The 20,141-nt window shown below is 39.9% G+C and overlaps 2 protein-coding genes across 2 annotated transcripts; both read left to right on the forward strand.

The window, feature by feature from the left end:
- The first annotated feature begins 2,224 nt into the window (after positions 1–2,224).
- LOC126613885 (late embryogenesis abundant protein At1g64065) lies at positions 2,225–2,887 on the forward strand. The gene has a single exon (XM_050281507.1). The coding sequence runs from the start codon at positions 2,225–2,227 to the stop codon at positions 2,885–2,887; it is 663 nt and encodes a 220-aa protein (XP_050137464.1).
- Positions 2,888–18,873: 15,986 nt separating this feature from the next.
- LOC126630981 (RING-H2 finger protein ATL67) lies at positions 18,874–19,779 on the forward strand. Its single transcript, XM_050301144.1, has one exon. The coding sequence runs from the start codon at positions 18,942–18,944 to the stop codon at positions 19,539–19,541; it is 600 nt and encodes a 199-aa protein (XP_050157101.1). The 5' UTR covers positions 18,874–18,941; the 3' UTR covers positions 19,542–19,779.
- Positions 19,780–20,141: the final 362 nt, after the last annotated feature.

Genomic DNA, 20,141 nt, shown 5'->3' on the forward strand with positions numbered 1-20,141 from the left:
TTGTGATTCCTTACTTGACTAAGTTGACATTCAATTAAGAGAGTATTAAAGATAAAATTTAGTAATTAATTATATTTTTAATGTGTGATTTTTCTCCTTATCATGGACATGAGAGCTTGATAAGGTTGTATTCAGTTGCTCAGGTCTTTAGACCATCTCTAAAAAAGATGTCAAATTTTTAAACAAAAATTTAAATCTAAAAGCATATGTGGCACATTGATTTTTTGTAAATTTTGTTCTCCAACCATATGTCAAATTTAAACTATTATTAATTCTGTTATTTACTTTTCATAATTGTATTTGTAATTTTGAAAGAAAAGATAATACAAAAATTATAAAAACCCTTTATTATCCACTAAAAATAGATTTGAAGCTCCTGTCAAATTTGATAGCAACTTCATCTGTTGTCATTCCATGTCATTCCATATAGGAATTGACATTTTGGTTGGAAAACACTAGTGTTGTTTCTTTTCTTTTTTTTACCATTATTGTTAATGTGAAATTTTTGACATCTCCTTTGGAGATACTCTCAGAGATGTTGAACTACAAGTGGATTAAATGTGGACCTTACCAATTTAATAAGGATATTTTTGTCTTTTTTCGAAAAAAAAAATTCACGTGTTAGCTCCAGAATTTTTCAAATTATTTTTTGCTCTCCTATTAGTACCCGAGTTGTCCTACCAAATAAAAAATATATATATACCTTTGAAATTAGCAAGCCTTTCGTAGTGTAGTTATGGTGGTAGATAGAAGGTCGTTATAATGCTAGCTAAAAAAATAGTCAAAAATAGAGCGCCGGGAAGAGAAAGACGTCTTTGGACTTGATTAATAATGTGGAGAAAGTAGTTAAAAGTCTGGTGGGGAGACTAATGAACATAATAATTATGTATATTAGATGACAATGGTCAATTGAATGAAATAATGGTTTTGAAATTTCATTCAGGTAGGAACCAGCGACCACCATATTTGACATTTCTTAAAAGAGACATCATGCCAGCACAAAATCAATCATTTTCGGAATGAATTCCGTCATGTTAGGCATGCTTCCGATTGGATAATTGATTCAAACCCGAGCTATTGCAAACATGGTGTGCAATTGTCCGAATTAAAGTACCACGAACAATGGCATGAATTTGAGAAGAACTTCAATGTGACACTACAAGAAATATATATTCACTAGGTACAGATGTGGAAGTGTCTCTACTTTTCTTTGCAGAGACAGAAAACTTGTCTACTTAACTAATAGAGACAATGCATCTACAAATTAGTGATCTGTTTGTTTCATTGGTGTAGCTATTGATGATTCGAGACACAACTAAGATTCGTCCCTTAAATTTTTCTGAATATTATAGTTAGACTTTGGCACAGGTCTCGATGCTTGATGTTGCACCTTTGCAGGAGGTTTGTAACTTAATTAGTTAGTTCAGAGCAATTATTGTAGCATGATTCAATCGCCCCCTTCGCATTTTACACATTTGAAAATATGGTTCCTCAATAGGATGGCAATACTAGAAATTTGATCAACCGTTATGGATTCGGTCGTGGCTATTGATGTTATTGGCTGAGTAACCATTGAAAGGCTTCTTTTTTTTTTACTTTTTTTTTTGAAAGAAATAAACTAAATTAAACAATAGAGTCACAAGGGTCTTCCGTACATAAAGTATCACACATCAACGCATGTCTAGCAGGAGACGGAGAAGTACAAACCCAAAATATATCATAAGGATATAGTGACAATAATTGGCCAAAGACAATTCCATTATACACATGAAATCATTTGAATGATAAATCATATCATACTTAGAGAGATCATCTTACATAAGTTTTTTCCCATGCATTTTGGGTCTATGAAGTGCCACAACCATTTTAATCTTTTCCACACTTAAAAATAGAACAAGATAAATATTTTCATCTGAGATTATGGCGCAGCCTCAAATGTAGCAGCTTCTTCGTACACTTAATTATGTGTGAACTTCAATTCATGTTGTTGTTTGGAAGTCAACATTCAGCAGCTTCGGATATTTTGGGTAGGCAAAAAACAAGTCTCTTGACTTTAATGTCAAAAAACTGGAGAAAAAACAATTAAGTCCACGTACACACTTCCTTAGTTCCACTACCATAACACTATAAAATACACCACATTAGCATCCACTTGCAAACCTCGGCTTTCCTTAACCCTTCTCTTCTTCATCTCTATAATTCTCAACCCCTCTCTCAGTTAGCCATGGTGGACGGGGAGCAAGTCAGACCGCTAGCCCCTGCCGCTATCCACCCAAGCAGCGACGCCGATGAGGCTGCTTTTCACTTGAAAAAAGTTAGACGAAGAAAGTTCATCAAGTGCTGCGGCTGCATAACAGCTGTGATCTTAATCCAAGCCGTTGTGATCATAATATTAGCTTTCACTGTGTTCCGTGTGAAGGAGCCAAAGATCAAGATGAATAAGATCACGATTACAAGGCTGGAGTTGATCAACAACAACACAGCCCCTAAGCCAGGCTCAAACCTGTCACTAATAGCCGATGTGTCGGTGAAAAATCCCAACTTCGCCTCGTTCAAGTATACCAACACCACCACGACCTTGTATTATCACGGCGTGGTGGTGGGGGAGGCTCATGGCGCACCTGGTCATGCTAAGGCTCGACGGACCATGAGGATGAATATCACGGTTGATATGATCACAGACCGGCTCACGTCCGACCCCAACTTGAGGGCGGATTTCAATTCTGGGTTGATGACCATGAGTAGCTATTCTAGAATTCCAGGAAGGGTGAAGATGTTGAATATTATCAAGAAACATGTGATTGTGAAAATGAATTGTACTATGACTGTTAATATTTCCAGCCAGGCAATTCAAGAACAAAAATGTAAGAGGAAGGTTAAGCTCTAGGTTTTATTGGGGTTTTTGTATACTTTATTTATTGTGTTTTTAGTAGAAGATGGAGTAATAATATAGGTTTTTGGACACGATATATATCATACGTTCATATGTAAAACAGTAAAAGCATTGAGTGTGCTCCTTGTATAGATTTTTTCCTTCACTTTTCTCATATTGGAATTTTCATATTTAGTTTACCATCCAACTCCATTTTTTTCCTTCCTCTTTCTAGTCATGTTAAGTGTGGTAACCAAAATAGTCTCTTCGTGAGCTATCCCCTATCTCCCCTGTGAGTGCAGACGAGGATCTTTTCCAGATTTTCTTTTCCGGATTCCCCTTCTTTATAAGGATTTAAAGGATTCTTTAATTATGTTCGTTCATTATAAATTGCACGATCAATTTTCATCTAATACTTTTTGTATTTAAATTTTTAATAAAAATTTTAAAATAATTTCCTACTGCACAATACAAACATAATTAAAAAAATTTCGGATCCTCACACAAATGATCGGAGAGAATACTCGTTCTTCCAACCCATGCTCAATTGTCAAGGCAATTGGGTAATTATTGCCCAAAAAACGGAAAATCTTACTCCTGGGCCCAGAGCTGCCTGAATACCCAGTCATACAATCCTTGCCCGATCCTGCTCCCGAGTGGTCTGAAGTCAGCCAAGTTCAGCACGACCCGACGAACCCAGCCCCGCAGGTGACGACAACTTGGAGCTGACGACCCAGAAGGCGTTGAACTCGTCGAGGTAAATGAAGCCGTCGTTGTCGGTGTCGAGATCGATCGCGCTTGAGCTCGTCGTCGGAGATGGAGTATTGGGTCTATCTAGCTTTCCCAATTTGTCATGGACTTTTTGCTTATCTGTTTATTGGGTTAGTTGGCCTTACCCAAATATAATACTTTATATTATTTAATGGAAGATGCTCTTTGGAAAAAGTGTGGTAACCAAATTATACCGCCAAGATTATTACATGCCAGCAAAGAGTCTAGAAGGAAGGAAATGTCGCCCAACCTTCTACAAGCCAAAAGTAGAAGAGTAAAATTCTCTTCCTTTTTTTTTGACAAAAAAAAAAACTCTAAACTCTCTTCCTTCTTATTCTCATCTCTTTCTCTTTTCTTTTCTCGTACTTTTCTTTTATCTTATTTTTTTAATATAAAATGTTAACGTAACATAATTATGTGATAGGATCCTTCTTCATTTTTTTCATCTCTTCACGCTTCTGGTTCCTCTTGTTCAATCTTGAGTAAAATTCTCTTCCTTTTTTTGACAAAAAAAATATCTTCCTTCTTATTCTCATCTCTTTTTCTTTCCTCTTCTCATACTTTTTTTTATCTTTTTTTTAATATAAAATGTTGACATGACATAATTATAGGATAGGATCCTCTCTCGATCCTTCAGATCCTTCTTCATCTTCTTTCATCTCTTCACGCTTCTGGTTCCTCTTGTTCAATCTTCTTCTTCTTCTTCTTCTTCAATCCTACTTTTTCTTCTTCATTTTTTCTGTTTGTCTCTTGGGAACTTCTATGCACCCTATTTTTCAAAATGACGAGCGAAGTTCGTTGTTCAAGACGACTACGACGTTTCCGGTTACTAGTTCCAGGGAAGCCACCACGCCGACTCCGAAGAAGCTAGGATGCCGACTCAGACTGTAAAGAAGAAGGAACTTGAGGATCTGAATGTGTATGATCCGAAAAGGATCCTATTCCCTTAGTTATAACCCTTTAATAAGAGGGAAGAAGAGAAAAAAGAATCCTCCTTGAAAGTAAATCCCATGCTTAACACGCATTAAATGAGGAAAGCGTAGCTAGGGAAATTTGGGATTTGGATCCCATTCGGATCCAAACGGTGGGGATCCTAGGGATCCTCACATCTTAGTCATTCATTGTTCATCGTGTGGTCAGAAATCATTTGAATTTTTTATTTAAAATTAAACACAAATAGTACCTGAAAAAAAACTGGCTGCACGATTTACGATGAATGGTTAAGATGTGAGGATCCCTAAGATTCCTGCACAGAGGATTCGAAAATGATCATCATTAGGAAATTTTCCCATCATAAAAGCCTTCAGAAGAGGAAGACTCACTTATGCATACAACTTTTCTCCCCTGCGCATGGGTTGATCATTGTCCGTATTAACTAATTAGATGTCAAATTTTAATCATAAAATTCAGGGTAAATTACATAAAACTACTTCAACTATTAGGTCTATTTATACCATATTTAGGGCCTCGTATTTAGATCTCGTACAAATACTCGGAGGACTTAAATGTAATTATGTGATAAAGGAAGGGGCAAATATATAATAAGTGATGAGCCCTTATTCTATAAAAGGACTCATCACCCTCACAATTAGAGGAGGCTAATTCCTAGGCCCTCTCACCCCCTCTCAAAGCTCTCACTCTTAGAGCTCTCTCTCCCTCAGATAAATACATAATCAGTGTGGACGTAGCCCAAATCTTGGGGTGAACCACAATACATCTTGTGTTATTTACATTTCTTGCAGATTCACGGTCGGATTTACGTTGTTCCAAGACCTCCGGTTTTGTGCATCAACATTTGGCGCCGTCTGTGGGAATCGACACGAAAAACTATGTCGGTTCTCTTTCATTTTTTCACCTCCGCCGTGAATCTGCAAAGTCACAGAAACCCAGAAACCAAAGCCACTGCAAAACCCATATCTCAAAAATGCATAAACGAAAACTCCGAAACTCAACCACAGTTTCTTTTCTCTCTCCTTCTCCCTTCAGTATCTCCTTTTGCAATTGGTTTTGCTCACCAGCTGATGAGCAAACATGTTTCACCAGCCAAATCTAAAGCTACCCATCTCATGGTTTTCTACCATTTGAAGGAAAGCTTGTGTTTTTTACCTTTTGCTTCGTTTAAGGTGGTCTGGGCGGTGAAGAGTTAAATTTCTTTTTGATTCGTTTGTTTTCCACCGATATATTGAATCTCTGCATAAATTTCAGGGAACCCATTTGGCCAGTGGCCGTGGAGAATGCAGGATTCGAATAAAAGAAATTCAGATCTCCTCCTAGCTCAGTGGGCCCATTCCGGCTCCTACTCTTCCTTGCTCGAAGCCCCTCACTTGCATCTCCGGCCCCGTTTTCTTCTTATTTCAGATCTCCAACGCGACGCTCAACTCCAACTCCATCCTCATCGCCATCTTCTCCCCCCGACTCTCACTTCAGGGTGTCATCGAGATCAATTTTGCCTTTGTGTAGATTGGGTGCGCAGAGAGATTGGGTACGCCATCCAGTGGAGGCCCCACCCACGACTGACGTGACAGCCCAGAACGCCCTCAGAGTAAGGATGAAAGACGTCCAAGGCATGCCTAGCACCGCCGGTGGGCTCGCCTTGCGTCTCTGCCAGCTCTGCTTCACCGCAATCTCTCTCTCCATCATGGCCACCACCTCCGATTTTCCCACCGTCAACGCCTTCTGCTACCTTGTTGCTGTTATTAGCTTGCAATGGGGTGGAGTTTGTCAATGGCGATTTTTTATTTGAATGCTCTTTTGGTGGGGCAGAGTTTGTGCAATTGCAAGGCTGTGTGTTTCTTCTCCATTGGAGATGGGGTCAAGCATCTGGGTCCGCATGATCATGGCAATCAGGCTCTTGTCGAGGAAGAACCTGTGTTAATTTGACCGTGTTGGGACTGATCTAGTTAAAGAGGATCGAGGCATTCATAGAGGCATTGCAATGCATTCTTATACGACAAGCTTGAATCGCCAGGCCGCGAGATCAACAACTCACCAAGAAACGAAATCAAATCCAAGTCCCTCGGGGCGAGCATCTCAGTGTCGTCGTCAGTGATGGTATCGTGAGTCAAGCAGCATTCTCTCTCGTGGGTCCTGGTTAGAATAATCTGGGTGAAGTCACTTTGCGACTTCACGTAGAACAAAGACCCAAAGTAAAGCAGATTAAGAAGCTCATCGATGGTGGATTTTGGTTTTGCATTTTGTTGTGCGGGGATTGGTGGTGGTAATCACAGTCTCTCATCCCTCAACACAAAAAAAAACCCAAAAGTTGGATCTATATACTCTCCACATGTTTGCTTAAAGAGAAGCTGAAGGGAGACAAAAACAACATTTTTGTATCTATAAAAGCCATGTTCATCACAAGGAATCAAGCCATTGGCCTTCTGTTGATTTTCTTGGGCATCTCCGACTTGCGCAACGATTGCGTTTCCGGAGCTGGATGTTTAAACGAGAAGGGGGAGAATCTGGGGAAGCCTCGAGTTTTCAACTCTAAGCCCCACCACAAGTGGGTTGGACCCAGCGGCCACCGCCTGGTCATGGTTGACATGAACGGCTCCGGGGACTTCCAGTCTGTCCAGTCCACCGTCAATGTAGTCCCGGTGAACAACACGGTCAATGTTGTCATCCTAATCAAGTTCGGATGTTCCATAGAAAAAGTGGGAGTGCCGACGACGAAGCTGTACACTTATGTATTGCGGTGCCAACGACAGTCTGAAGAAGTTGGAGTACCTTTCCCTGGCATCCAAAGTCTGTTCAAAAGCTCGAAACGCATCTAAGGTTTGGGGACAAAGTTCTAGCAGAAGGCTGCTTTTGCCCTTGGGAAGATCTACAAGGATTTTCTATTAATAATCATGTTGTTATTGTCTGCCATTTTCTAAAAGACAGCAAAAGCAAAGCAAAATAGAAGAAAAAGACAGAGACAGAGACCCCGCCATCTGCCATCTACAATCTTCAAAGTAAAGCAAAGTAAAGAGAATTTCACTTTACTTTTGTCTGCCATCTGCAAAGGGTAATGCACCTGGACTTCAGCAACAGAATAATAAAATGCAATAAAAGAGAGAGGTACGGGGAAAAGAGAAAAACAAAAGCAAAAAGCAAAAGAGAAAGCAAAAGCAAGGAATAAACACCCCACCAGAATGATGTGATTTACTTTTCTTGTTTTTTGTATGATGTGATTTATTTTTCTTATCTTTTGGAGACATCTGTATAAACCCTATCAGAGGGTAATAGTAAAAAAAAAAAAAAAGGGCAAAGCCCAAAATAAATGGGCTGGAATGTTGTGTGAGGGCGAAGGTCCATAAGCCCAAAATAGCTCCAACCAGACGATCAAAAGTACGCTCAGTACTCCACAATTATTCAGCAACCTACCGCTATTACCACCAACTAGGTGATCAAAAGTACGCCCAGTACTTCATATTATACATGAGCATTACTCATGTTAATCATACATAAACATTCATGAGCATCACTCATATCAATCATACATAAACATTCATGAGCATCACTCATGTCAACATTCATGAGCATCACTCATGTCAACATCTATGAGCATCACTCATGTCAAATCAAACATTCATGAGCATCACTCATGTCAATCAAACATTCATGAGCATCACTCATGTCAATCAGCTTCAAAAGCTTCATTTACAAAAGCTCTAGCTTCAAAAGCTTCATTTATAGAGCTATAGCTTCAAAAACTTCATTTACAAAAGTTCTAGCTTCGAAAGCTTCATTTGCAAAGCTACAACTTCAAAAGCTTCATTTACAAAAGCTCTAGCTTCGAAAGCTTCATTTACAGAGCTACAACTTCAAAAGCTTCATTTACAAAAGCTCTAGCTTCGAAAGCTTCATTTACAGAGCTACAGCTTCAAAAGCTTCATTTACAAAAGCTCTAGCTTCGAAAGCTTCATTTACAGAGCTACAACTTTAAAAGTTTCATTTACAAAAGCTCTAACTTCGAAAGCTTCATTTACAGAGCTACAGCTTCAAAAGCTTCATTTACAAAAGCTCTAGCTTCAAAAGCATCATTTACAGAGCTCCAGCTTCAAAGCTTCACTTACAAAGCTTCAGTGTAGGGTATACAAATACCGCCTCCGAACAACCGCCACTTTGGCCCATACATGGATTCAATTTGAAGTCTCTAGCCAACAGACTCTATTGACCAAAGACTTAGGGGACTACATTATGTACTATATATTGGGCCTTAACTGGGCCTCATGAAAATACTTGGGGGACTTAGCCCATTATCTATGTACTGAGGAGCGAACCCTTATTCTATAAAAGAGACTCCCTTACTTTCATTAGAAAGCACTCATGAAAAATACTTGGGGGACTTAGCCCATCACTTATGTATTGAGAAGCGAGCCCTTATTTTATAAAAGAGACTCCCTCACCTTTGTTAGAGAGCATCGTCGCTAACTGAGCAACCGCCTAGTCGTGAGCATCACTCCTAATCCATCATTTATGTATTGAAGAGCGAGCCCTTATTCTATAAAAGGGACTCCCTCACCATTATTAGAGAGCATCAACTCTAGCCCATCATTCATGTATTGAGGAGCGAGCCTTTATTCTATAAAAGGGACTCCTTCACCTTCAAACGCCACAAAGCCGAGCCAACCAAGGCAACATAAGCCACGAGCCGAGTAGCCTCGCAACGTGTGCTACTTCTAGTTGAGCATCATTTCAGATTGAGTACTGCCTCATATCGAACATTAGTTCAAGACAGCATCTAGTTACTTTAGCCTACACATGGACTGAATTTCAAGTCTCCAGCCAAATGACTCTCTTGACTGAAGACTTGGGGGACTACTGTTTATACCATATTTAGGGCCTCATATTTAGATCTCGTACAAATACTCGAGGGACTTAAATGTAATTATGTGATAAAGAAATGGGCAAATATGTAATAAGTGAAAAGCCCTTATTCTATAAAATGACTTTTCACCCTCACAATTAGAGGAGGCAAATTCCTAGGCCCTCTCACCCCCTCTCAAAGCTCTCACTCTTAGAGCTCTCTCTCCCTCAGATAAATACATAATTAGTGTGGACGTGGCCCAAACCTTGGGGTGAACCAGGATACATCTTGTGTTATTTACATTTCTTGCAGATTCACGGTTGGATTTACGTTGTTCCAAGACCTCCGATTTTGTACATCAACAAGGTCAGTCACAGTTTCATACCTCGTCTTTAAAAAGTTTCAATGTCATACATCATCTTACAATTTGTTACAATTTCATATCTTCCGTCAGTTTGTCTATCAATTTTTCCGTTAAATAGTGACATGGCTTTAAAAATAATTAAATATTAAAAATTAAAAAAATATCATTTAATATTTTTTCTTTTTCCATGGGGGACCCACCCCCTTAAACCACCTGTATCTCTTTCCTCCCCCACTTCTCTCTCTCGCCATGCGCAGAACCCCCTTAACGCACCTAGGTTTTTTCATTTGCCATCACCTTGGATCCCTTCCACCTAATCTCCGACCGCGACCTTGACCTTGGATCCATTCCACCTAATCTCCGCCGTCCACTTATCCTCTTTTTCTTTGTCCTGTGGACCGGCCCTGTCTGCACCCTCCCTCACCAGATCCCAGCCATCCAACCTCCGCACCACCAGCCTCACCTCGTATTTCTTCTTCGTCAGAGGCCGCCATGGTCACCACCTCATCATTTTCACCACCATTCTTTTGAATCAATGCCTACACATCGACCCACCAAAGCCAAAAAAAAGAAAATTTGAGGAAAGCAACCCTTAATATGAATCAAAAAATTTCTCTAGGGGTTGTTTGGTTCCCGGGAAAATAAATGTTTCTAATGGGTTCTTGGGTTTGCAGTGAAGGATTTTCCGAGAAAATTTGGGATTTGATTTGATTTGATTAATTTGGGAGGTGGGTTGGGGGAAGACGGGAATGGGTGGGATCTGGGTTCGGGGCCAACGAGGCTGCTGTTGCAGCGAGAAAGGGAGAAAGGGAGAGAGAATACAGGAGGAAAGGGGATGGATGATGAAAAAACCCAGGTGGGTTAAGTGGGTTATGGGCACGACGAGAGAGAGAAGTGGGGGAGGAAAGAGATACTGGTGGTTTAGGGGAGTGGGTCCCCCATGGAAAAAGAAAAAATATTAAATGATTTTTTTAAGCCACGTCACTATTTAACGGAAGAATTGACAAACAAACTAACAGAAGGTATGAAATTGTAACAAATTGTAAGATGATATATGATATTGAAACTTTTTAAAGATGAGGTATGAAACTGTGACTGACCTAATAGTTGAGGTAGTTTTATGTAATTTACCCAAAAATTTAAATTTGACAGCCTATATGACATTTTGACATCTTTTAAATTTTTGTTCTCCACCGGTATGTCAAATTAAAGTATTATTTTATTACATTATTTTCTTTTCATTTTATTTTATTAAACTATTATTTTATGCCCTTCTTTCTGGACTTCTCCTATCACCTTCTTTCTCTCTTTTCTGAATCTTTGTATACTTGCTTCTCTTCTCCATCAACAACTTATTGCCCTTTACCATCACATCGATATACTCGTACTCACCTGAAATCCAAGGGCCACAACCAAATTTACTTTTTTTAACCTTTTAATTTCACTTTTTTTTTTTTATAAAATCTGTTTGGGCGTTGAGAAAGTGTGGGCTTTTAAATTACCAGCAGGGAAAGACAACAACTTCTCCTATTTCGATTCGCAGGTGGAAGAATCTTAGTCGAAAGATTTCACTCTGTAGGCGACGATCTTCCTTGAATCGTCTTTTTGTTTAAGATTCTTGTTTGCTTCGACGATCTTCCTTAATGGTGATGGACTCCACGTTATGAACCCAAAATAGGTCTTAATTGTTATTGTCTTAATTGGTGATTTAGAAAGTTAATTGAAGGTTTTATGCTTTAGTTTTTATTATTAAGGACGGTTAAATATGCCAGCTGGCATTTTAAGGGGTGGAGTCTGTATAAAAGGGTGGCCTGCTTATGCTGGTCATGTATCGTCGTAGTGCCTCGTCGGTGACCTCATTGTGTTGGAAATCGCACAATCGCTTAGTCAATAGTCTCTCTACTTCTTCCTGAATTTGCCTTTGTTAGGGTAGTGGAGCTCTCGGCTGCCCCCAGTCGTGACCTACTGATCTAGGTTGCTCTTCCATGTATTCGGCTCGTCTATGCCACGGTTGTGGTGTATGTGGTACGTTCTTAGCAGATGAGCGAATTTCTCCTAAGATGCCGATTGAACTTGAGCCGGATTGAGTGATTGTTTTTCTCCGTCCGTCTTGCTACCTACTTCGATGTAAGGTGGAGAATGCTCCTTGTGGGCTTAGCCGCGAATGAAAATTTCGCCTAGAAGATTGCTCATGTTGACCATCGGAGTGTGACCTCAACCGTGAATGTATGCTTGTCCGTGGGCCTAGTCGAGAGTGCACACTCCTCCGCACACAAAGACGGGAGTATATGCTATCTCGAAGGTCCAATCGAGAGTGTACACTGCCCGAACGATCAGTTCGTGGCTAGTCGAGTGACTGTTTACCGAGACCCTGCTGGAGAGGTTCTTCGTCTACCCTTGTCCTACTTCGAAACACCTCATCTAGGGCACATTTCATCTCAGTGCACGACAAGAGCTGATTCACCAAGGTCATTTATTGTGTGAGGGCGCTCATATACTCTATGACTTGTCGGAACAAGTGTTGTTCGTCATTCGGATTGGAAGAGCTTGGAAGAAATGTATCTCCTTAAGTAGTGGAAGTGTTATAAACTCCGGATGCTAGATTCGAATTGGGGAATGTCAAATTTGCATAGAAGTGAGGTGAAAATGCCCCAGGTTCAATTGTAGGCCCAGAAACTTGAAGCCGGGATGGTGAAACTAATCTTGGACTGATTTGGGCTGCTTGAAAGGCCACGGGAGTAGGCTGGGCCACAGGAGTGGGCTACTTGGCGAGAGCAGGCTGGGCCACTAAAGTGGGCTGCTCGGTGCGAGGAGGCTGGGCCACAAGAGTGGGCTACTCGACGTGTAGCGCACGTAGGTGTGAGGCTTGGGCTCGGCTCGGCAATGCATTAGGCTCACGTTGGATTTAAGTGGCACAGGCCGATTTGCCTTAGGCTTGGAGTGACACGGCTTAGGCCATGGCCTTGGTGCCGTGGGCCTTGAATGGCACAGCAAGCTTGGATGACACGGCTTGGGCTGTGGTAATGGCGCCATGGACCTCGCCTTGGGTGGCTACCGTGGTGGTTGCCATGGTAGAGCCTTGTGGTGGTGGTGCCGCTCCACTTATTGTCACATTTAGCCTCGTGGATCGTCGTGGTCCCATCTCTTGAACGTTGGAATTTTCGTTCGTTGAAGTTTATAAAGAATTTTTGCAAATAAAAAATTCTAAAAATAAGAACGTACGAAAAATCTACAAATGGACAAGAAAATAGTAAACCTTGGATGCGAGAGTCTTCTACGAGTTTGGGACTCAGCTCTCAATGAAAGCACCAATTTGTGGATGAAATTTCTTCCTCCTTGCTCTTGAACAAAATTGCACCTACAAAACAAACAACACCTTAGGTCAAAGCCAAGAGCCTTACGCGCCTATGATGCATGAGGGGCTTTGGCCGAAGAACCTTCGATGTCAAAGTTAGAATTTTGAGGGAAAAGTGTTTTGAGAATTTAGAGAGTTTAGCAAGAGAATTAGAATTGATTTTTGGAGAGAATGAAGGGGTTTATATAGAGGTGTGGCCGGTCTCTTAGGAGGAGGAAGACCGGCCACTTGGTTAGTATTTTGAGTGAGGTTCATGATTTGTAGCTAATTAGGAATAATTGAATAATAAATCAATTAATTAGCTAATTAATAGAATAATTTCCTAATTGATTAGCTAATTAATATAATAAAAGAGGATTTGATGAGGATGGATGAAATAGGTTTTGAATTATTACCTATTTTGGGCACTTTTGACTTGGTTGAGGGTTGATTGCCCACTGCTCGCATGTAGGAATCCCGGTGTACCTCAAGGGTAATTTTGTCCTTTTTACCCAAAAATCCACATGTCGCATCTCGTTTATTTTTGGCTCCACACACTGGAGATGCAAAATCAGTCGATCAAGGAGCACCTTCAGTTTGGATAGACAGCACTACTTCGAGGTCGACTAGTTATTATCCAAGTCTCGGTCGACAAGGATTTTCGAGTCCTCGTTGGTAGAGGTCATCTCATCAGCCTTCTCAGCGAATTGAGGTGTTACAAGCTACTAGGCTTGGCACATTGAACGCCGAGTTTTATTTTATGATTGGATATTTGCAAGTGCATTTTAGAATTCAGCATTCCGATGACCGAACCACATTTACCATCAAGACATTTATCTCATTCGAGTATTTGTGTTCGTATAGTCTGGTGCCAATTTGGCATGCTTATACTCTTACAAATATAATTATTGTGACCGAACCCGGCGCTGACGATTTGTGAACTTCGCAGAACTAGCAGCCTTGTCTTCAGGCTCTAAAACCCGAAGGTCGAGAAGTGTTCCTTCCTTGGCCGCATTCGTAAAATCAAGAATCAGTAGCACGCTCAATGCAACATCAACATATTTTACTCCCCGGCCGAGCTTGGCCGAGTTGGCAAGCCCCGTACATAACCGAATGACGTAGTTAGCTTATTAGTTACTCGGCCTGCATGCCATGTATGCTTGGTAGTTTTTTAGGGTCAACACAATCGAATACGCATTCGTGATCACCATATATATAGATGAAAATGTTTATCAAAAAAGATAACTTGCTTGTTATTTTAAAGAAAAATACTATTGGGGTTTAGGATTAGTGTGTTATGCATATTAATTCATTGCAAGCTAAGACACCTACATTGTCTCAATAATCCTCAACCCTTAGCAAAGATGGAGGGGGAGTAAGACAGACCACTAGCCCCCGCCATTCTCCGCCCGAGCAAAGGACGTCGATGAGGCCGTTTTTCAGTTTAAAAAAAATTAGAAAAAGAAAGTTCATCAAGTGATGTGGCTACATAAAAGTCGTGGTCTTAATCCAAACTGTGGTGATCATAATTTTTGCTTTCACTGTGTTCCGAGTGAAGAATACAAAGATTAAGTTGAACAAAGTCACGATTACAAGGCTGAAGTTGATCAACAACAACACAATCCCTAAGCCAGACTCTAAGATTTCGTTAACAGCAGATGTGTCGATGAAAAATCCAAATGTGGCCTCATTCAGGTATAGCAACAATAGTACCACTCTGTATTATCATGGCCTGGTGGCAGGGACGGAGCCACTATAGGCCTAGAGGGGGCGGATGCCCCCACTTAAATTTTTTTTTTGGGTGCAGAAAAATTGCACAATTTTGCATCTCAATGACAAACCCTAATTAAAATAAAAATTAAACCCTATATGTTAATTGGTATCAAGGGAAATGTGCTAAGGAGACTCTTCCAAAAGTGGACCTCTCCATGAACTTTCCGTTAGGGGTGGGTTCAAAAAACCGAAAACCAAACCGAACCGAAACCGAAAAAACCGAACCGAACAAAAAAACCGAACCGAATTGAAAAAACCGAACCGAACCGAATTCTTTTGGTTCGGTTCGGTTTTAGTGATATAGAAACCGAACCGAACCGAATTAATTAAATTAATTTTTTTATTTAATTATTTGTTTTGGATATTATTTTCTAAACCCAATTTGTAAGTTAAAATATGCTAAACCCAATGTGTTGCCAAACTTTAAGCTCAAAATATTAAAAAAAAAGTCCTATAAAAACTTTAAACCCTAACCTATTATTTATCCCCCATATAAGGTTCCGGAGCCAAACCTCATCCTGAAGTACCTACATCCATCTCCATAGCACTGTCTACTTTTGTCTCAGCTTTCTTTTCCAAATCTACTCTCATATAACATGTAACAGAATCTATAAACATTTATTTCGGGTAGATTACTTAGGGAATTTGTGATGGAAAAGAATCCAACACACACTAAATAAATCCACCCACGCATTTCTTTTACTAATCAAGTTGTCAACATGCAGTTACAAGCAAACAACCATGATCTTTGAACAACATCATACAATTTAACTTTTCTAAGTCATTTGTACGATTTTTGTGTTGTGATGTTGTTAGTTTGGACTTTGGAAGACTTGATTGATGATTTTAGTTCAACTTTAAATGTTTATTTTCATTGTCTTTGATTATAGTTAGAATGCTTGTGTTATGATTGTGTTGGATACGTTAAAATTTAAAATTTCAATGTTTTTCATTTTTTGAAAGAAAAAAAAAACAAAAAACCGAAACCGAACCGAAAAAAACCGAACCGAAAAAAACCGAAAAAAAAATGAACCGAACCGAACCGAACCGAAATTTCGGTTTGGTTTCGGTTTTGGCAAAAAACCGAACCGAATTAAACCGAACCCACCCCTACTTTCCGTCACCTCATGTTTTTAATACAATCTCGGTACCAACATCATTAAACATTGTGCTAAAAAACATGAGGTGGTGGAGAGTCCCACTTTGAGAGAGTCTCCTTGCATTTCTCTTAGTATCAATATGACTGACTTCGCCAACAATGATTCTAAGTGTTTTGTATGAAAAACATTATAGATTAATATATAAGTGTTTGTTTAGTAAAAAAATTTTAGCTTTTTAATTGTAACTTTGTTGTTTGAGGATGCCCCCATGCATACAAATCTCTGGCTTCGTCTCTGCCTGGTGGTGGGGGTAGCTCATAGTCGGTCGGGAGTCTCTAGGGCTCAACGAACCATGAGGATGAATGTTATAGTTGACATCATCACGAACAGTCTCACGTCCAACCCCAATGTGAGATCGAACGTGGAGTCAGGGTTGATAACCATGAGTAGCCATTTTAGAATTCTTGGGAGGGTGAAGGTGTTGAATATTATCAAGAGACATGTGGGTTGTGAAAATGAATTGTACCATGACTATTAATATTTCCAGCCAGGCAATTCAACAACAAAAATGCTAGAGGAAGGTCATTCTTTTTAGGAGGAAAAGTTTGTTTTGAGTGTTGTTATACTCACTCACTTGTCCTATTTTCTCACTTAACTGACAACTAAAATATAGATGACAAATCAATATAATGTGGGTGTCGAAATAGAAAAGATGAATGGGTATGTATAGTAGCACTATTTGTTTACTGTCTTTAATGTAGATAATAATAAGCACCTAACTTGGTTTCCTCAAATCCTAGCCGTTAAACAGAAAAATAGAGAGAAAAAACCACTATACCCAACCCTCTGGTCGGTGGCAATCCTTGGTTTTTTTTTCCTCTCTTCCTTTTCTTTTTTTTCCTATCATCTAAATTTTTTTTATCTCCTAGTTGTAGTTGCTCCTTCGCTTTGTCGATAAAAGCTATCATGATTGTGGCCACTCTCTCGCTATTTTGAGGGTCTGTTGTAGCGTTTGTGGTCTACTACTGAACCTTGAATCTTAAATTGGGATTGTTGTTCAGCTTTGAGATTGTGGATTTTGTGGTTCTCGTAGTTTGTGAGCTTGGAAAGTGATTATGAAGAGAAGCTCAACGTTTTTAGATGCGACTCATAGGAATGCTTATTGCTGACAATTACAAGTTCATTCGAATGGTGTGTGGTTTCCTCGTGGTGCATTTACGGCATTTCTCCAACTTACCGTAGGATTTTAGTTCTCATGTGTGTTATCTTCCATATTGGATGGATGTGCATCCTCTGCAGCTGATGAATTGTATTGTATTTTAATGTTTGTAATTTTGAAGCCATGATTTTCTTTTAGTATGTGTGCTCTTTTATTCCTGCTCCAAGGATTTCCTCTATGTTTTGTTTCTGGATAAGGTTTGATGTAATACTTACATTTGAGATGCATGTCCTATATCAGTTCTTAATGAAGTTTTATCTGACCCAGACAGAGAGTTTGGCCGGGGGCACATGCTTTTGACATTTTTTTTTTTGTTTCACTCAATAATGTATTTCAAGATTTGAATCGCCTATCTTTTAGATATTTTTTCAAAGACTATGTCTACCAAAAATACCCAAATCCAAAACCATATGACTGTTAGATCAAATTTAGTGTTTTTTTTTTTAGAACCATATTCGTCTATTTCTTTTATTACAAATGAATGTCTTATTGATTTTGGATATGTCTAATATTTTGCAATAATTGTGTACAAATGATTTTCTAAAATATAGACGGTTCAAATTAGTGAAACACATTACGAAGTGACCCTACAAAGTGGGTGTCAAAATGTATGTCAAAAACGTGTCATCAAATAAAATCTTTTCAAATTGAATCTTGCATCTAATAATTGAACGTCTCTACTAACCATTTTTGGGCCTCTACTGGTTAGGCCTCTATGGAGGATTTTTTTTTTGGGGTTGAAACACTTTTAAGTTTTTCTTTTATGTACTATTTTGTAACTTCTGAGAAGAACCATTATCCATGCATTCTAGGGCTATGTTACTATGTAAGATGTAATTTGTCGGTTGGTCTTTGTTCGTTAAAAGTCTCTACGACCGAAAAAAAAATGAAAAACTCTCACCGTTCGGTAGTGTTGTTCCAATAAACTTTCAACATATGATGCATCATGCATTCCTTTTGTTTACTCTTTCATTTTGATACCCTTTCTTCAAAATATTGAATCATTTCAACCCCACACGTTCCCTCTACTTTAAAAGTCATAACTCGCTCATTAAATTAAACAAAATATTAAACAAAAAATTAAACGAATTACACAAAATATAAGAACGAATGTGTGATGACTTGCTTCTGTAAGCGTCTTTAAATAAATTAATTAATTAATTTAGTTATGTTTCGATGCCAACGTTGCTTCGCTGCCATTTGATTATTTCCAAGTTTCTAGCTTTGGGGACTGCCAAATCCAACTTTGTTACATCAAGGAAGATCCGTTGACCAAATTATAACATATTATATGAACACAAATTATTCCTGTTTTTTTTTTTCTGAAAGATAGAACTTTATTAAGATTAAATACGAACGGTTACATTTGCATGTTCTGTAAAAATATTAAAAAGAATTTTGTACATATAGAAATGTGGCGGGGTGTGGGCTACTGCTAAAAGCCTAAAATTACTTTTTACTATTTAGTGGGCTAATTGGGGATTGTGTGGGGGACTAGGAGCCGAAAACAAAACAAAACCCAATCCACAATGGAGGGTGGTAGGAGTAAGTCACTACCACCACTCACCACTCACATTTTCCCACCAATTTAATGCGTCTTCTGGTGTGAGTATTAAATGCAGCAGCTGCAGCACCCACCCACCTTCTCACCCCACCCCACCCAAAAAAAATCACACCCCCCTCCAATGGCTAAACCCCTCCTTCCCCCTCCCTTCCTCCAATGTCGTCCACCCCCACCCCCACCTCCAACTCCAACCCCCACTCCCCCACTAATTATCTAACTACCCTCGGCCTCGGCTACGGCATCGCCATTTCTCTCGGCTTCCTCGTCCTCTTCTCCACCCTCCTCCTCGCCTCCTACATCTGCTGCCGCGTCTCCCGCCACCGCCACCACCACCACCACCCGCCTCAGCCCCAGAACCCGAATCCGAGCCCCGAAGGCGTCATCCTCCCCCGCATCATCTTCGTCGCCGAAGACGACAACGAGCAGCAGCAGCAGGATGATGATGGGAACGCCGTCGTCGGGCTCCACCCGAGCGTCATCAATTCCTACCCCAAGTTCCCGTTTTCCAAGGAGGCGTCGACCCCCGATTCGTCCACGTGCTCCATCTGCCTCTGCGACTACAAGGACGCCGAGATGCTCCGGATGATGCCCGAGTGCCGGCACTACTTCCACCTGTTGTGCCTCGACGCGTGGCTCCGGCTCAAAGGATCGTGCCCGGTTTGCCGTAACTCACCGCTGCCGACGCCTCTGTCGACTCCGTTGCAGGAGGTTGTGCCTTTGTCTCAGTACCCGGCCGATCGGAGATGGAGGAGGTGACATATTGCCCCTGATTGATTGATTGGATTTCTGTTTTTTTTTTTTCACTTTCTTTATTTAGTTTTGGGTTTTATTTTTTCTTTCGATTGTGTTAGTTTTCAATGGGGTGTGTGGATTGAGTGGTTGCTTGGTTTCGGGAGATTAGGAAATGAAACTTTTTTTTTTTTGAGGTTTTGAAATTGGTGAAGTGGATTATGCAACAAAAAACTAAAATTCAAGGAATTTATTTTAATGTTAATCAACTGTTTTATCGAGTGATGATAAAGTTTCTGAATTATTCTAGTTCACCTAAAGCATTCAGCTTTTCCGACGAACAACTCTTGTTCATGATATTTGAATTTACAACTGCTAGTAAAGTAAAGACTGAGTCCCGCTAGACCAACTTGAGCAAAGCATTCGCCATTCGGAGAAAGGCTTGTGTTTGTGTTTCTTGCTTGGTAATACAAAAAATAAGGGAGTTGTTGTTTCGGCCAATGCTAAATTTTGATAGAATAGTGAATCTGCAACTTTGGCAACCCTGTCTGAATTTGTAATTTTCATTTTTCCTTGTTTGAAGGCGTAGTGTTAATTCCTGGATTGTAGTGATTTGATGGAGAGTCA

The sequence above is a fragment of the Malus sylvestris genome, chromosome 1 (assembly GCF_916048215.2).
Source record: "Malus sylvestris chromosome 1, drMalSylv7.2, whole genome shotgun sequence".
Lineage (NCBI taxonomy): Eukaryota > Viridiplantae > Streptophyta > Magnoliopsida > Rosales > Rosaceae > Malus > Malus sylvestris.